Source organism: Rhinolophus ferrumequinum, chromosome 8 (genome assembly GCF_004115265.2).
Source record: "Rhinolophus ferrumequinum isolate MPI-CBG mRhiFer1 chromosome 8, mRhiFer1_v1.p, whole genome shotgun sequence".
Classification (NCBI taxonomy): Eukaryota; Metazoa; Chordata; class Mammalia; order Chiroptera; family Rhinolophidae; genus Rhinolophus; species Rhinolophus ferrumequinum.
This window is the reverse complement of record NC_046291.1, coordinates 57,811,233-57,829,905: the sequence shown is the minus strand read 5'-3', so window position 1 is coordinate 57,829,905 and position 18,673 is coordinate 57,811,233. Positions and strand designations below refer to the sequence as shown.

Sequence of the window (18,673 nt, the reverse complement as noted above, 5' to 3'; positions counted from 1 at the left end):
TTGTAGTTTTGTCCCATATCAATACCTATATTATCAAAAATCATTAAAAAGGAAAACTATTCATTTAGTAATAAATAGTTGCAAAATTGATTTCGTTCAATAGTCACATGACACTGTGTGAAATGACAAGGATATAGTGGTAAAGAGTATAGACATGGTTCCTGCCCTCATGAACTTGACAGTCTCCTAGAAAAGAATCAACATTAAAATTAGTCATTGGAGGAATAGTATAAGGTGATACAGGAATGCATAACTTGTATATCTGAACAAGTCAGGTGCTATTGTGAATAACTTTTCTACTTTTAATCTGAGTAATAAGTTTTAATCTCAGTACTTACTAAGTATGAGTTGGCTAGGGTGAAGTAGAAAGCATTTCCGGGGAGAAGAGGTGGCATTTGCAAAGATCCTTCTTTGAGAAAGAGCATATTTCATTAGATGATCTAAAACACTTACAATAATATTGCGCAGGGTAGAATACAGTGAAGAGTAAATAGTACAAAACTAGAGAAATAGACAGGGGTCAGACCTCCTAGAATCTAGACTATGTTAAGACATTTGATCATCCTAACAATAGTGGAATGCTATTGAAATGATCTGAATTACATTTACAAAGGTCATTTTGGCACAGTGTGCAGAACGGATTGAAAGGAACCAAACATGGGTTCAGAAAAAAAGTTAGGGGGAAACTGCAATAATGTAGATTAGACGTGATGGACACCTGGACCGTGTAGTAATGTGGTTATGCAGAATAATTGACTGAATCCAGAGATAGAAGGTAGAGTTGACAATATTCGGTGCTAAGTTGGATGTGGAGGCTTAGGGAGGGAGAGAAATCCAAGATTGCTCCTAGGTTCCTGGCTAGATATGGGACATTTTATAAGATACAGAGATATTAAAGGAGCAGTTTGGTTTTTTTTTCGGGGGCGGGAGGGCGGAGGAGCAGAGAGGTAGGATGAAGAGATTTTTAGTTCAGTTTTAGAACTCAAAATGTTTTAAATGATTTTGAAAATGTCATGTGGACAATTCAGTGTGTAGAGTTCGGAAGAGAGGTCTAACCTGGAGAGAAATATACACATGAAATTGGTGGGTATACAAATGGTGCTTGAAGCTATGTTTGTTCACGAGGTCTACTTTACTAGGATGTATATAGCAGAAGAGTTGGGAGATGGCTGAGATACATCCTATGTCCTTCTTTTCAAAAGGGAATTACATTTAAAAAGGTACAAAGAAATTGTTGCCCTTGAGGCATGAAGAAACAGGGGATTGGGAACTCATGAAGCAAGGGGAAAAGAACAAAATGAAAGGGGGAAGAATCATCTTTGTCAAACACTGTAAAGAGAGCAAGTCAAATAAGAACTCAAAATTATCCTTTTATTTTTAGTGACAAAACATGGAGAAGTTGTTGTCTTCAGGAAGAAAAGGTAGTAGGTTGAGGATGTGATAGATACTTGAGGAAAAGATAAACATCTTTTTCAAATTTGGCTGTGAAATGGAGAAAAGAGTTAGAGCTGTAATTAGTTAAAGAGGATTGTGGGTTATAGGAAAGTATTACCACCACCACCACCCCCCCACACACACACCATGACAAGATAGAAGCGACTAAAGCAAGTTTATGTTGGTAGGAAGAGGCCAATAGAGTGGGAGATGTTAAAGACAAGAGAAGGAAGAGATAAAAGATTTCTGAAGTATTCTAGAAAAGTAGAAGGTGTCCACAGTATGTGTGGAGGGATTGAATATTTCCCCCATTGAAACAGTGAGGAGGAAAGGATAGGTCCAAATTCAGAGAGCTTTGTAATTTGGGGGTGGGAAGTAAAGATATGGTAGACTTATGTTATCTCTACTCAGTGAAGTAGGAAATAAGGTCATCAACTTGAAGTGGGAGGGAAGGAAGAAGAAGGTTAGAGGACATTTGAAATTGTCTTTACAGAGAGGAGATGGGGCTAAGTGGAGAAATACGGGACTGTTGAAGTTGGGAACCATGTATTGAGAAGGATGCCAGTCAGCCAAGGGAGTTATTTTCCCTAGTAGGGCCTAGCAGGATAACAGTTCACGTCTGTAATCCTTTATTTTTATATGCTAATAGCAAATCATCTTTAATTTTATCTTATTTTTGTTTGTTTTTACCAATAGAGGAAAAATATGTTTCTTTGAAATGGTGTTTTTCTGTGTGCTCTGGGTTGTAGCGCCCTCACGTGGCTGATCCACAGAATTCATACATCGTTCTCGTGTGGATGCATTTGAACAAGCTGATAATTAAGCGTGTGCCTATATCACTGCTAGTATAAAGGAAAAGTCAGTTACTGCTTCGACTAAAGCCAGTTGTAGGTACAAAGAAACTTCCTTTGTAGTTTAACACACTGGCTACTTACTGTCCTATTTTACTGCACTTAAAATCATGTTGATATTTTGTCATATGCAAGTAATGTGAAAATTTATAATAAAAATAGTGAGGAGAGTTATGAATAGTATCTATTCATTTCCTGGGATTTTTATAGTTGTGTCTAAAGTCACATTGATAAAGGTTGTTTTGCATAATTGCAACTGAATCCTTCTTGTGCTTTTTATTAAATATAAAAGAAAGTCATTTAACTAATGACTACCAAATACTTTCTTAAAGAGATTTGTTGTTGCTTTTCAATATAAATAAAAGTGAAGGGCATTGGCTATGTCTACAAAAGCAAAATGGTGTAGAGTGAAACAAACTAGATGTTTGTTATAAAGTCGTATCCTCTACGATTCAGGAAGTTAGGAGAGCAATTTATTTAGCATCTACTTTGTACCAGGCAATTAAGTGTAGGAGCTTTAACACATTTTAACTAATTTCATCCTCACAGAAATCCTGTGAAATAGTTTGTTCTCTCTCTCTCTCTCTCTCTCTCTCTCTCTCTCTCTCTCTCTCTCTCTCTCTCTCTCTCTCTCTCTCTTTCTCTCTAATAGTGAAATGAACGAAGGCCAGGGAAATTATATAAGTCACCACAGGTACAAACCCAAAGAATGCCAACACTAACACCAGCCATTTTTTCTCTTACTATTCAGAATTTTATGAGCAATTACAGTATATTACATACTCCACTTAGAAAGGACATTACTAAAGACATTCTACCAGGGTGACCCTTTGAATGGAGATGTAATGTATTTAATTAATCACTTGAATTCTCTTGTCTAATTTTTGTCAGGGTTTACATACATGCTGTACTTGCAGTTCAGTTGTTGAGTCTCATTTCAAAAATTTAAATTGATAAATTATTTACTAATGAACCAATTGCTTTGTATTTAATCTTTTTAATTACTCAAAAACACCCAAGTAACCTCAAAGAAGTGGATGACTTGGCCTGACATAACCTAGATATGAAGTTATTGAATGACAGAAATGGAAAGAACAAACTCAATAATAAAATTATAAGGACATAAAAGTTCTAAACTTCATGGTGGTAAAAGGATGGTGATGCATGAAAGTTTGATTTTCCATTGAACTTTGTCTTCCTTGACAATATTCTACTTTATTCAATGTGCTCATTATGTGCACTATTCTTACCAACTGTGTATTTATGACCATGAGTAACCCTCCAGACTGGACAAAGAATGTGGAGTAAGTAGAAAATATTTTTCAATATTCTCATCCCTTTATATTTCAAATTGTGCATTTAATACTTTGAGACTTCATCAGTTTCTTTAGCAAATCATACTAGCTACTCCAAACCAGACCAGTTAGACAATGATTCAAGTTCTTCCCAACCATTAATTTCTTTTAGGACAAAGGTTGCAATGGCTCATTCAGTAGCTCAAATCACTACACTGGTTTCACTGCCAATATTTGTAGTCCTTTATCTTCTGTGTGAGTCTCACACTCTTTTGAAAATCATCAGTTATTACTAATATCCAATGATAAAAATTATACCTAGTTTGTATTTTCCTTTTCTCATGGTTTCACCTTTCTGTTTTATTAGTATATATTTTGTGGCTCTTAATAATGCATATTTTATTCAACACTAATGTTTTATCAACATTCTGAATTAATACCTGTTTGCTTAAATCAGACCGAAAGACAGTGTATCTAAGATATCTTCATATAAAACTGTATTAATGTGTGCCTTCAAATTAATTAGTGTAGCAAGTACAATACTCATTTAGTTACAGTCAACGAAAATGTCCTTCAAAATGTAATGCTTCTTTCTGCCTTAAACCCTACCTAAACTCTACATTGTAGGGAGATAGATACAGACCCATATGGAAGCCTGTAATTTTTGTTTGTTGTTTAAGTCTCTTAAGATATGTACATGTAAATTAACTTCTAGATCTTTAATGTGGGCTTGGGTATTTTTTTCTCAGGTATACCTTTACAGGAATTTATACTTTTGAATCACTTGTTAAAATACTTGCAAGGGGCTTTTGTTTAGAAGCTTTCACATTTCTACGGGACCCATGGAATTGGTTGGACTTCACAGTCATTACTTTTGCGTAAGTATCTTAATACGTTTTCCATCCTGGAAGAGTAAATCATTGGTGGGAGCCTACACTGTATTTCTTCTTTGTGGCTTCTCTTGACCGATCAAGCATTTTTTGTAGTTATCGTATGAATTGAGAATATTTTTCTTCCAATCAAATTATGTGCTTTGGAGAAATTAGGAACTATCATAGTAAATTATATGGCTTTGGTTTCAATTAGTGCTGTAAAGTAATAAAATAGTTTCCTAAGTAACAGATTATGATTGGTGACAATGCCATTTTTCTCTTAATTGAGAAATCTGATGGCAATACTCATTGAAGTTGAAAAGGTCTTGATGAAAGACCGACGTAGACTTAGATTTCCCTAAATTCTGAATAACTCTGATTTAATTCTACAGGTATGTAACAGAATTTGTAAACCTAGGCAATGTTTCAGCTCTTCGAACTTTCAGAGTCTTGAGAGCTTTGAAAACTATTTCTGTAATTCCAGGTAAGAAGAAACTGGTATAAGGTGGTAGGCCCCTTATATCTCCAACTGTTTCTTGTGTGTTGTCACTGTGTTTGTGTGTGAACTCCCTTATTACAGATATGTGACAGAGTTTGTGGACCTGGGCAATGTCTCAGCGTTGAGAACATTCAGAGTTCTCCGAGCATTGAAAACAATTTCAGTCATTCCAGGTGAGAGCTAGGTTAAACACTGAGGCTGAGTTTAGCTGCACTGGTGCTACAATCACAGCTTTTGTGCATAAGCCTATTGCTTGTCACCTATTGCGAACAAATATGTAAAAAAGCAGGAATCAGTACATCATATTTTGGATGGATTTGATTCTTTGCTTTTGCTAGTTGCTTTCTTTAAAACTGTCTAAATCAGCCTTTGAGTTTAACAAGTTTTTGCATGAGGCATTTGCAGTAACAGGCTACATGGTCTGCATCCAATAACATCAAGCTTTCTGCATAGAGGCTAAATTATGAGGCATTTGAACTGACGCAAACAATTGACCGTTTAGGTCAAAAATTGGTAATTTTTTGAAGATAAATGAAAGAGCAAGGAATAGCATGAGTGCTGCATGGGGCTCCAGTTTTCAGATGTCTTCCTTTTTTAACCCATACTCAAGCTTGCAGAATTCCCAAATACGTAACCTCATAATCCAGTGACTTAAAGATTTCTTACTATGCTATTCATATAGATTTTTCTAAGATCAATAAGAGGTTAGGGAGTAAGACATCTGCAAATAAAAGCAAAATATTTACACAAGGTCGATGTTTCAGCATGAATAACAAAAATCATTTTTTTGCTCTAAGGAGTGTTCGGAAATACACGTTGGTTCATTTCCATTCACGGTTATCTAATGAACATACAAGTTCTGCATTCATTCATTTTCACCAGCTAGCAGGCTTTTCATGAAAATGTTACTCAATCACAAGCATTAAACTAATACTGTTGGCATTCTGCATGACATTTTTATTTTCCAGGACAAGCTCATGATTTTTTTTGTTGGTAAAGTAGCTGTTGAATAGTGTGTTTAAAGGTCTCCCCCTGGTTTTATTTGTAGGCCTGAAGACCATTGTGGGGGCCCTGATCCAGTCTGTGAAGAAGCTCTCGGATGTCATGATCCTGACTGTTTTCTGTCTGAGCGTGTTCGCGCTAATCGGGCTGCAGCTCTTCATGGGCAACCTGCGGAATAAGTGTTTGCAATGGCCCCCAGATAATTCCTCCTTTGAACTAAACATCACTTCCTTCTTTAATTACTCATTGGATGGGAACAGTACCACTTTCAATAGGACAGTGAGCACATTTAACTGGAATGAATATATTGAGGATAAAAGTAAGCTATATTTTTTAAACCATTAAGTTGTTTAGTCTTTTAAATATTAAAAAAAAAAAAATACATCCATGGAATTGTCTCAATTTTGATGTGAACCAAATGACTTCGATCAATTTAAGATAAAGCAGTCCATGGGATACAGAAATCAAATGATGTCTTACTCCTTTTTACTTATCTGTCAGTCAACATAATGAAAGTTACCTTTTGAAAATGTGTTCTTTTCCTAAAACAGTGTTGAAAGCAATACCATATTATGGTGTATACACAAAACGAAATATTTATTGATCAGTTTTCAGTCATCTTACATAAATCAGTACTTTGAATGATTCAGTATATTATGCTGAAATGTGTTGTTAAGAAGACTGGGGGCGGGGGGGCGGCCGGTTAGCTCAGTTGGTTAGAGCACGGTGCTCAGAACACCAGGGTTGCCGGTTCGATCCCCACATGGGCCACTGTGAGCTGCGCGCTCCACAACTAGATTGAAACAACTACTTGACTTGGAGCTGATGGGTCCTGGAAAAACACAAATAAATAAAACTTTTAAAAAAAAAAAAAAAAAAAAAGAAGACTGGGGGGAAATAATTTGGCCCAATTTGGTTGACTTAATATATGTATTAAGTGTACATGCTGTATCTAGAAATAGAGGAACCATTCACAGACCCGAAATCTGAATTTGTTACTCGTTGGAAAATTAAGCAACCCCAATCCAGCCATTCGCTCCTTGATGATGGGAAACTGTAAACTCAAAACCTGCATCTTTAATATTGTTGTTCCAGTTTATCCCTTTGGTGTCAGTCACTGTTTTAGATTTGTTTATCAGTATAGTTTGATTTCATTTTACAGGTGGCATCAGAATAAACTTATGATGCCATAAGCTTCAGTACAATTTCTTACCATGGAAACCAGTCCCTCTGTCATTTGGATGTCCAAGTCCTTTCCTCTCCACGTACAATTACCTTGCTAATTTTCGTTGGTACCTTGATTATCAATACTCCACTGGGATACTTGTTCTGAGGTATCCTTCATGGGTTTTAGAACCATATGAAATTTCATCCCTTCTTACATATGAATATTTTAAGAGTTAGTATTCTTATGAAGATTTATACTGGGGAGATTAGGATTCATTGGATAAATGAATAAATAAAACAAATGATTCCATTATTTACGGGGTGTTCTATTAATGTTATAATAACAGCACAATGATCTTGCACCTAAATCTTTTCTCTCTTTCTGATTGCTTTCTTCAGATGGATTTTTATTAAAAAATATTTTGGGGTCAAGAGTATGATTAAGGTTATGAGTAAGAGTATGATCAGGTTGATTTGGGGTCAACCTGATTAAGGCTATGGATACAGTGTGTGAAATTTCTATCCAGAAAGATCATACAACTCATTAATATTGATTATTACCATATTTTTAATTGGGGGGGTAGAAGGAAAAGTGTATCCTAATGGTTCCTAATTATTAAGGTAGTAGAATTTTTTTTTTGATATGAATAAGTTTATTTTCATTTTCTTTGACATCTGCTGAAGTGTGGAGCCAGGCTCCGTTGGATAGGGCTGTGTGGTGCCTTGTATCTGTCTGCCTCCTGAAGTTCTGTTTACCATCTCCAGAAGGCTCAGCTTCTCAAGAAGCTGACAGTATATTTAGAAGGGTATGTTCCCAGGATGAGAGAGATTTGGAGCCCAGGCTGATGACATCAAATTTATCTCTTGGTCCATTCTGTTCTGGCTTCAGAGAAATAAGACAGTTGTTAATGAGATTGGTGCCATTTGGTGTAATTTCTGTACCTTGAACTCCCATGTCTCAGAGGTTTCGTTCCTGGTCTTGTTTCTGTTGTAAGAGCTCATCACATTCTCTTTTTTTCTGTACATGGAATCTAGATCTTCGATTTTGAAACCAAATTTGGACTCTTGACTCTGGAACCCCAATTTGCTTAGCAAGTTGCTAAGCAATCCCAGGATAAGGGTTGTTTGTAAATGCTGTGATGAGGATGTGTAATTGGGAGGAAGTGTAGCTGGTACGACACGGTCCATCTCTTCTACCATGAATCTTCTCTTCAGGGTGATCTTGGTCTTGGCTTGCTTCTAAGTCCTTCTCAGGTTCTAATCTTTTCTGAACTCGGTGCCTAGCTCTTTGATTCTGAAACCAAATTTGGATTCTACACTCTTCAGTGTTGATTTCTAAAGCAAGCTTTTGTTTGGTAGCATAACCTGGGTAAGGTGTTTGATTGAATACTTTGATGAGGATATTCAACTGGTCTTCTCTGAATTTGGTGCGGCTTTGTCTATGATTCCTTGCTGTGGTCTCGTTTGGAGAGTTGTTTTGGGCCATGTTGTAATAGTCTTGAAGCTTTCAACCGGGAGACAGTCAGACAGTAGAATTTTGCAGATATATTTTTAGCATCTTTAGCAAGCTATATATGTTATATAATGTTAATTATCTGTTGATATTTTTACCCATTATTCTTTCAGATGATTGTACATTTTAGGGAATTCATATGATTTCTTTAATTTATCAAGTATATTAACATTTTGTCTTTTTTTGGCAAATATAGTCTCCAACTTGTTTTTCATTTTGATTGTTTTTGATGCCTAAGTGATTTTGATTTTTTAGGCAATTAAGTCATTAAATTCTTTTCATTTTTTTCTATATTTTAGTTTAGAAAAAATATTTTTGATTTAGAGAAAATAAAAATATTCACCTAGTTATTCTACCTTTAAAGCAGCCACCTATATCTTCTACATTAAAAAGAAACCCTATACATTCTTTATAGCATATTAATGGACTTATCTTTAAATCTTTAATATTTAAAAATCTAGAATTATTTTTTTAATATATATTGTAAAGTAAGGATCTAAAACTTTTTGCAAACTATAACCCAGATTTCCGTGCATAATATATTAAAGGATTCCTTGAATATAGGCCTTAGGTATTCTTAAAAAGAGCCATAATAATTTTTGGTGAGGGATAAGTGTGTGTGTGTGTGTGTGTGTGTGTGTGTGTGTGTGTGAATATGTAAATATGTATGTTTATGTATGTGTATGTTTCTCAAGATCATCTTTGCAATTTATTAAAATTTTATGTAACGTATTCCCTAAGAACAGAAGCTAGATATACATAGAAAACATATATCTCCAAAGAAACAATTTATTTTGTGCATTTGAAAGATAGTAATTAAGGCAAAACCCAAAACAAAACACTTATTTACAGCATCATAGAAAGAGAAAACACACTTTCCACAGGAAATTCAGTTAAAATTAGTAAGAAAAAAATGTCTGAATCCATTTGAAGTCCAAGCAAAAGGTATTTTTAAAGTATAATTTTATTTGCATGGAAACATTTAGAAGCAACGGGCTTCCCTTTCTCTCACTTTTTGTGCCAAGAAAACAGCCTTAATTTAGCATCTCTTTTTTGAAGTATCTCAAGCATTTGAGTTGATATTTGCAATAAATTCTGATATCAGAATGCTATAATAGTTATTCCCTCCAAAATGGTTTTCTTTTTAAAATAAATTTTCTAAATATTTATTTATTTAAAAATGTTATATTTTGGTATTTGTTTAGTATTCAAGTTATTCTTAAAATATTTTCATTTAGTCATATACGTATTTATTATTTTATACATTTCATTATGGTTGACAAAAATGTAAGCTTTATCATTATATCTAGATACAATGGCTGAAGTGTTTTGAGGGCTTTTTAAATGATTCTTTCTGTTCCTCATTCTTTAAATAGGTCACTTTTATTTTTTGGAAGGGCAAAATGATGCTCTGCTTTGTGGCAACAGTTCAGATGCAGGGTAAGTGATGTTTTACATTGATGTATTGTCTGCAGTGCTTCATTGGCCTCAAGAATCGCCCATCCTCTTGGCCCCCACTCGTTCCTCATTCAAAGCCCTCAGTAAATACCACGTCACACTGACTCTCAGAATAGCTGGGATAAGTGTGGATTCTCACTTCCTTCACAAACTCATATGCAGCAATTATTTTTCCATAGCAGGTCACAGCTGATCTTCCAAACTAGTTAAATGGAAAATTGAAAAGCAGTATATATATATATATATATAATATAGCAGTATATTTATATATATATATAAAGCTTAAGTTAATAGAATTCATAAGCTAGTACTTTTATAAGAGTGATATTTTATATATGAGCGATCACTGAGGCATGGTGAGTGTTTGTGTAGCATATTTTAGCAAAGTGGTTAAGAATAGACTGCAGCGTTTGCATGGATTCAAATCCTGACTCCACCATATAATGTCACCTCTCCCTGCCTTATAGTTTTCTCATGTGATAAAGGGGTATAATAATGGGGGGGCTGTGAGAATTCAATGGATTACACTTACAGCTATCACAGCACTCCATAAGTTCTTTTAATTATTATGGTCAACGTCATGTGAACATTTGTTATTAAGAAGCATTGCACCTGCAGCTATGCAGCTAAAGCCTAGGAAAATTCAGAGAAATAGTTACCGTTACCTATTTGGCAAGTTTTTAGAATCATAGACTTCTAATGTTCTTTCTGTGGAAGATGATATTGTGGACTTTAGTAACTAACACCTGTAGCAAAATGCTGAATGGTAACAGGCTTCGCATTTGGCTTATATGGTAAAGGTTGTACTGAATTTATCTCAGATCCCAGTGATAAGTAAAACAGACTGAATTTAACTCCTTGTCTGCATTGTAATAAATGCTTTACATACAGTATCTTATCCAATGCTTATACATTTGTGAAGCAGGTTCTGTTATTAGCCCTTTCTTACGTATGAGGTGCTCGAAGATTAGCAGGTGTAACAAACCTGCCCCAGATCACACAGCACAGAAGTGTCAGGCACAATATTGAGGCCCAGTCAGCTTGATCATCAAGGTCATTCGGCGTCTTAATTATGCAGTTATTTCCTCCTCTCAGTGTACCCCCTACCCATCCTTTCTTTACCCCTCTTCTTTACTACCACATTCACGCACATGCTTCTGCCTCTAGATATCTTCAGTGAAAATCAATTTCTTTCCCTCTACATTTATTTATCTGTTCATGTCCACAAGTCCCCAAAAATATGAATCACGATATGACTGCTTTTAGAAGGAGACATGATAAATATAGTAACGACAATTATGAATCACAGAGGAATTCACAAATAGAATTAATAGAGTCTGTTGTTCTGTAAATTAGTCTGCATTGGGCTGAGTGCTGGGTAAGGTGAGAGGAATCGGCTTTCCCTAGTGTCACATGAAATAGGCATTGGCATCTGTGAAAACTGGAAAGCCAGCCCAAAGACCTGCAGTTCTGACTTCCTCTCATTGCTTTACCCTCATTTCAGCCAGTGTCCAGAAGGATACATCTGTGTGAAGGCTGGTCGGAACCCCAACTACGGCTACACAAGCTTTGACACCTTTAGTTGGGCCTTCCTGTCCTTATTTCGTCTCATGACTCAAGACTTCTGGGAAAACCTTTATCAACTGGTGAGAACAGATAATGCGATTCTTCTGGGAAGCATGAAATACTGAGAGCAAGAGAATTGCTGTAAAATACTTTATATTACTTACAGTGTGAGCTTGTAATATCCTATATAAAATTTAATAAAATATCTCTTCCATTTTGCAGACACTACGTGCTGCTGGGAAAACATACATGATATTTTTTGTGCTGGTCATTTTCTTGGGCTCGTTCTACCTTATAAATTTAATCCTGGCTGTGGTGGCCATGGCCTATGAGGAACAGAATCAGGCAACACTCGAGGAGGCTGAACAGAAAGAGGCTGAATTTCAGCAGATGCTCGAACAGTTAAAAAAGCAACAAGAAGAAGCTCAGGTATATTAATAGTTAGCAAACATAGATCTCTTTTGGGTTTGTTTATCTCAGTTCTCTGGTGATGTCAGTGGCATTTAGTACACAAAATCAGCAGTGGTTAAACTGACATTTGAAACAGGTCAGATGTGTTTGGTAAGTATTAGGAACCTGTTTGGTTATTAGGAGATTATTATTTTATTTTGATAATTACTGTCCATACTAATGGCATCAAAACATGGAGATTTAGAATTGTTTTATTGACAGTTTTTCTTCCTGGTGACTCCTCATTTACTCAAGCTCACAAAGTAGTTAAGCCAACATGCCCTCAATCAAAGTATTTTTTCTTAATCTTCTAGGGAAGAGAAATTCGGTTATAGTTGCGTCTTCATTAGTGTCACCAGAGGTGGTAAAAAGTCAGAAAATCAGAGTCTGAGATTATTTATTATTTATTATTATGAAGCACAGAGGAATTCACAAATAGAACTAATAGATTAATTCTATTAATTTGAAGAGTGTTTATATGCAAGTATGTGGATTGCACAAGGAAAACACTGATATGTGAACATAGTAAATCACTACATTCTCTCCCTCCTACCCTGTAAGTCCTTTCATTTGTATTTGATGAGGCTTCCAAATAAGGCAAGCATTTCTCTAATTATATTTGCTTGACTTAATGATATTAACTATTCAAATTGTCTATTCTTTTGCCTGTTCTTAGCTCTTGAGTAGAGTTATCTTTTAACACTGAGTAGCCTAAATATGTAATAACAAAATAAATAAAATGTACAGCAACAAAATTGAATACTATGTCTTTCAAAGAATTGTACTATTGTAATTTACAAATTCATTCAGATGCCATGACCTGGGTTTTTTTATATATATAATCTATAATACGTTTTTGTTGTGCATTTCTTAGTGAAATACTCAATTTAAGTCAAAGAGGAAAAAAGTCCATTAAGATAAAAAAAATATTCCACTGAATTAAATTCAGTAATTTTGACTGGTACTAAAAGTCATTGTCAAGTGAAAGTGTGATGGGTCAGGTTAAAATAGGAAACCTTTAATTCTTAAATTATTTGCTTCCTAAGATACTGTTTAAATCATAGGGGAAAAAATGTTACAACGTTTAAGTATCTTGTTCATATTATTTGAAAATTAGAAAGCAAGTGTGAGGCCAGAGCTTGAAGATTTTCATCAAAGTCACATGTATCATCTTCCATGTGTCTGTTGATTTAACTCTTTAATTGGGCTAATAACAATGCATTGTTTTCCAAAATACATACCTGAATGGAGCATTGTGTTTCAAGATCATATTCATGATACTAAACAATAATGCAGGTAGAGTTTCTTGAAGTTTATATGCAACTACCATTTCCTTTGGACCCTTCCAGGCAGCTGCTGCAGCAACATCTGCGGAATCGAGAGACTTCAGTGGTGCCGGTGGGGTAGGAGTGTTTTCAGAGAGTTCTTCAGTAGCATCAAAATTGAGCTCCAAGAGTGAAAAAGAGCTGAAAAACCGAAGAAAGAAGAAGAAACAGAAAGAACAGTCCGGAGAAGAAGAGAAGGAAGACAGAGTCCGCAAATCTGAATCTGAAGACAGCATTAGAAGAAAAGGTTTCCGTTTTTCCTTAGAAGGAAACAGGCTGACGTATGAAAAGAGGTTTTCTTCTCCACATCAGGTAAAAATATTAGATTACATAAATTGCATTTTTTAAAGCTATGGCAGAATTTGGTAGAGCTAAAACTGCCTTTCCCTACACAGCACAATGCTTTCAGAATGGTAATGATCAGCAAGTATTTTGATTATCACCTTGAGAATTTGTGAGTTTTAAAACTTTTTGGAATCCCAGGAAAGCATTTTTAGAGCATACCGTGTTTCCCCGAAAATAAAACCTAGCCGGACAATCAGTTTTAATGCATCTTTTAAAGCAAAAAATAATATAAGACCCAGTCTTATAGTAAAATAAGACCGGGTCTATAATATAATATAATATAATATAATATAATATAATATAATATAATATAATATAGTATAATATAATATGATATAACATAAGACCACGTCTTATATTAATTTTTGCTCCCAAAGACGCATTAGAGCTGATTGTCCAGCTAGGTCTTAAGTTCAGGGAAACACAGTAGATCCCACTGGTTTTGAGGTTTTGTTAAAGACTCAAACATCTCAGGGCAATTTTCCACATGAAGAAGTATCAGCAGATGTTTTTCAGCCCTTCTTAGCTGCTGTGCCCGGAACCAGTGAACTCTGGGTTTTCTGAGTGACAGGTTCCTAGAACTGAACTGTGGACTCTTTCAGACCATCTGTTCAGTTGTTCCCATCCACGTGCAGACTTCATTTGAAGAATGCATTCTTCATGCCCTTGTTTCAAGGGGAATCAGAACAATCTTTTTCTAGAAGTGTAACTAAAATTCTTAGGTAAGCATGCACTGAGGAAGATTTATGATACTAAAAACAGTGATGTTTAATTGCACTTGATTATCTCTATCTCATGTTTAATGTGGGACTTGCCTTGAAAGAATACCCTGATTTATGTAGTGCAGTCAATGTTTCCTGGATGCCTCTGGCTGATGTACCAAGATAAGCTGTTGCAACTTTGAAATTTAGGGTCTTTAATTGTCTTTGAAATTACCAAGAGAATTTCCAGAAATACACGGGTTCTCAGGAAAACAATTTCACCAGTATTGAAACCTTAATATCTATATAGTAATAATAGCAACTAGGACAACACTGATAGCAATGACAATGGCTACCACATAGTGCATTGCAACTTGCAATATAAACGCATTTAAGCCCCTCACTATAGCCTTAGGTAGGTACTATAATCATTATCCCCAGTCTACAGGTATGAAGAGAAGGTGAGGGCTGTATTCTTTGTTGAGTGCCTCTTTTATACTTGGTTTTCTTTTAACACAGTCATAATTAATGCTAACAGCCCCACATAGTATTATTTTCACTGTTTTTTTAGGATCAGTGAAGTTAAATAATTGCTCAATGTCGTATAGTTACTAAGAGCTGAGGTGCTTTTTAAATTTGGCCTGCAGCTGAAACTCTAACTTCCTACTTTATCAGGCCTACGAGAAAGAATATCTTTAAAAATTGATAAGGAAATTTACAATTTGATTTCATTTAAATCCTGAATTCAGATGAATCCCACTTTTCAAGTCACTGGAAGTAATACTGAAAATACCAAGCTAGGTAAAGTTTCTCAACCTGGGTACAGTGAGGAAATGTCCATTGCTGTTGTTAGATTTTGCAAGAGTCCAAGACCACAAAATATTAAAACCTGTTGTTTTGTTTTGACATGAAACAAAGGCAGTTGTGTTGGTAACCATTTCTACTTTCATATTTTATTTTAAGATTATAATTTTCTCAGTAAAGTAGGTGAATTGTATGAAATATTTCTTAGACTTCAACTGAACTTATTAGTATTACGAGAGGGAGAAGAAGGAAATCAAGAGTTCAACCTCTAATTAAGACTTAAGACAATCTGGATGTTTTATTTTAAAAGCTTTGTAAGATACAGTTGACCCGCTTAAGTCATTTTACTCCTCATTTGTAATAAACCAAGAAGTGTTGTTCTTCAGAGATTGATTTGGTATGGCGGATTTTTCTTACTGAATATCCTTTATTTGTGGCACAGCAGTTGATTGCTATGGATTTATACAATTAATTAAGTAATGGAAGTTGATGCCAACAGATGGGACACAATCATTTTTCATAAAGCTGTCCCATGTAAATTATGCTTTCGTATGGCATGATTCACCTTTGAACTTTGAGAAATTCTTGTGTGCAATTTTATAATTTATTTCCCACCATCCTTTCCATTTGCATTAATTGAGTGGAACACTTGTGAGTTAAAATATAAACTCTTACTTAGAGTGATACATATAAATAAATTCTACTTAATTTCTTATTGCCAATCATTTCTTGCCTGCCTTTCTTTTTGAGGTAATGATAAGCAGTAGGTACCAAATCCTGTAACTATTTTGTCCTTATAGCTAATTCAAAGTCCCTTGTGAAAAGAGAGAAAGGAGACATGAAAGAAAATGTGTAGTCTAAGAGAGACTTTACCAAAATAACTACCTATCTAGAAAACAATAAAGGAAAAGAATGAATCTTACGAAATGATGTTGATGATAGAATGGAAAAACATAGAAACAGAAAAAGGAGAAATGACTTTGGTCCAGGGAGCATAACAGTCTTCCTAGATGTGCTTCTTTCTGTAAATAGTGAATAGGCTCACAACATAAGATAGTGTTTAAGTTTATAAACATTTTATAAATGCTTACAGGCAATATTGAGACAAATTATTCTTTAGCTGAAAAGAAAATTAAAAGCATACTTACTCTCAGGAAATGTAAAAAAAATACACAGGTGTAAAATAATTTTAGGTAGTTTGAAATCCTTTGGAGAATAAAAGATCAAACTGATATTACTTAAGTGATGAAATTAGTATTATTTCTATTAATAATTCTAGGAATCCAACTCAAGCCATTGTTAGCAAAAAATAGAACTTTTTATATCATGTAAATAATATCTCTAAGTAGCTTTAGGTATGTCTGGACCCAAGGGCTCATAACATTATTTCTCCGTATTTCAGCCCAGGTTCCTCCAATATGGTGGCAAGATACAATGCAGTTCCACACTACTCAATATTTTTAGCAACCTTAATTGAAAAATGCACCTCATTCCTAAAAATTGTGAAAAAAAGTGGTAGCTGTCAATGGGCCATGCAGTATCCCCTGCCCGTCTTTAAACCATTTTTTTGGCTGGAGGTATGGAATACACTCATTGGCTAGGCCTGGGTCATGTTCTTGCCTGAGGATTATTTCTCAAGAATAATCAGGGAACTATCAAAAAAAGAAAGAGAAATAGATATTGGATAAGCAAAAACAAGTGTTCACTACAGTGAAGTTATAAAAGTTTGGGGTGGCCAGTTAGCTCACTTGGTTAGAGCGTGGTGTTAATAACACCAAGGTTGCTGGTTCGATCCCCACAGCACTATGAGCTGTGCCCTCCTTAAAAAAAAAATTAAATAAATAAATAAATAAAATAAAATAAAAATGATAAAAGTAGACACGTAATAAACAGGAAGTGATTCATTGTACTCAATGCTGCCGTTCTTAAGAATCAAGGTAAGTGGGTGATGGCAGTGACAAGGTAGCCATTTAGAAAATTGTTAAATGATTGTGACCAGATACTTCGTGAAAACCAGGTTTTTGTAAATACGGTGTTCTTCATATTTCTTGAGATAGACAGAAGAGTGAAAAATCAGGGAATGACTCATGCAGTTCTTTCAGCTTGATTTAATTTATTCATGAAGAGATTATAAAATATGCAAAGAGAAGGGAGAAGCTTTTCCTTGTACTATAATTATACAGACCTACTAGCAAGCTTGATTTTATTTTCCTCTGTGGGGAGATCTACATCAGGGTGTGGTGACTAGTGTGCTCTTATTGGATTTATATTTGGTTTCAAAGGACCTAAATGTAGGTGTGTATTTAATTGTTTTCCATTGGATTGTTAAATGAGATTGGATTCTAGAGAGGGGGGTCTAACAAAAATTGCAGTTCCAGGTGCCAGTAATAGGACTCAAAAATGTTGAGGGGTACTTGTGACTATCTTAATGCATGGGTAAAGTAGAAGAAAATGAAGAGAAAAAAAAAAGGAAAGCAAAACTAAAGAGGGGACCCTAGTAGAAAGTGCCACACCACCAGCAGCAGTTACAAGAGGAGCCCTTGGTTCCACCTGTCCAGTGACTTCTCTGTAGGTAAGTCAACAATTCTGAAACAGTGAGTCAAGTCTCATATTTTTCAGGATGCCAGCTCTTCATTCTGTTCATCTATTTTTGGTTTGTTTATTTCTTCTCTTGTTGTGCAGTCCTTATTGAGCATACGCGGCTCCCTGTTCTCTCCAAGACGCAACAGTAGGGCGAGCCTTTTCAGCTTCAGAGGTCGAGCCAAGGATATTGGCTCCGAGAATGACTTTGCTGATGACGAGCATAGCACCTTTGAAGACAACGACAGCCGCAGAGACTCTCTGTTTGTACCGCACAGACACGGAGAGCGCCGCCACAGCAACGTCAGCCAGGCCAGCCGTGCGTCCAGGGTGCTGCCCACTCTGCCCATGAACGGAAAGATGCACAGCGCGGTGGACTGCAACGGAGTGGTCTCCCTGGTCGGGGGCCCTTCAGCCCTCACGTCCCCCACCGGGCAGCTCCTGCCAGAGGTGAGGCCAGTGCAAAAGGCAGCTGTTGGGAAGGGAGCTGAGGCTGGGGCAGGACGGAGTGTTTTCTGTTTCCCTTCTAAGAATTTTGCCGGTCGTGTTCAAAGGCCGAGGGTTGGTTCAATCAAGCCGTAAACTTCTTTTGTCAGACAGATTGTGCTAGTCAGGCTTTTCTACAAATTAATTACAAGTATAGTATGGTTATCATAGAATATAATTAGAAGTATCCCGTCATCTTTATTACTGCAGTATGAAACTTGCCAAAGAACACACCAACAATTTATCAAGCATAAGTTTAATTAATATGCAAGAAATGATACCAAGACTCATTTTAAGGATTTTACCATCTTTCCTTTAAAAGGAG

At 35.6% G+C, this 18,673-nt stretch overlaps 1 protein-coding gene and 1 pseudogene across 6 annotated transcripts in view; one reads left to right on the top strand and one right to left on the bottom strand.

Moving 5' to 3' along the window:
• Nucleotides 1–18,673, top strand: part of LOC117025712 (sodium channel protein type 2 subunit alpha) — a 125,379-nt gene that overhangs the window by 48,761 nt on the left and 57,945 nt on the right. For 5 of the 6 annotated variants that reach the window (XM_033111801.1, XM_033111802.1, XM_033111804.1 and 2 more), the window contains 9 exons: nucleotides 3,500–3,589; nucleotides 4,330–4,458; nucleotides 5,033–5,124; nucleotides 6,000–6,272; nucleotides 10,010–10,073; nucleotides 11,596–11,737; nucleotides 11,880–12,086; nucleotides 13,457–13,744; nucleotides 17,965–18,312. In XM_033111801.1, the coding sequence (XP_032967692.1) occupies nucleotides 3,500–3,589; nucleotides 4,330–4,458; nucleotides 5,033–5,124; nucleotides 6,000–6,272; nucleotides 10,010–10,073; nucleotides 11,596–11,737; nucleotides 11,880–12,086; nucleotides 13,457–13,744; nucleotides 17,965–18,312 (1,633 nt within the window). Of the gene's footprint in view, nucleotides 1–3,499; nucleotides 3,590–4,329; nucleotides 4,459–4,844; nucleotides 4,937–5,032; nucleotides 5,125–5,999; nucleotides 6,273–10,009; nucleotides 10,074–11,595; nucleotides 11,738–11,879; nucleotides 12,087–13,456; nucleotides 13,745–17,964; nucleotides 18,313–18,673 lie in introns of all 6 variants that reach the window. The other variant, XM_033111806.1, reaches the window with a different exon arrangement.
• On the bottom strand, nucleotides 7,900–8,606 carry LOC117025713 (double homeobox protein A-like; annotated as a pseudogene).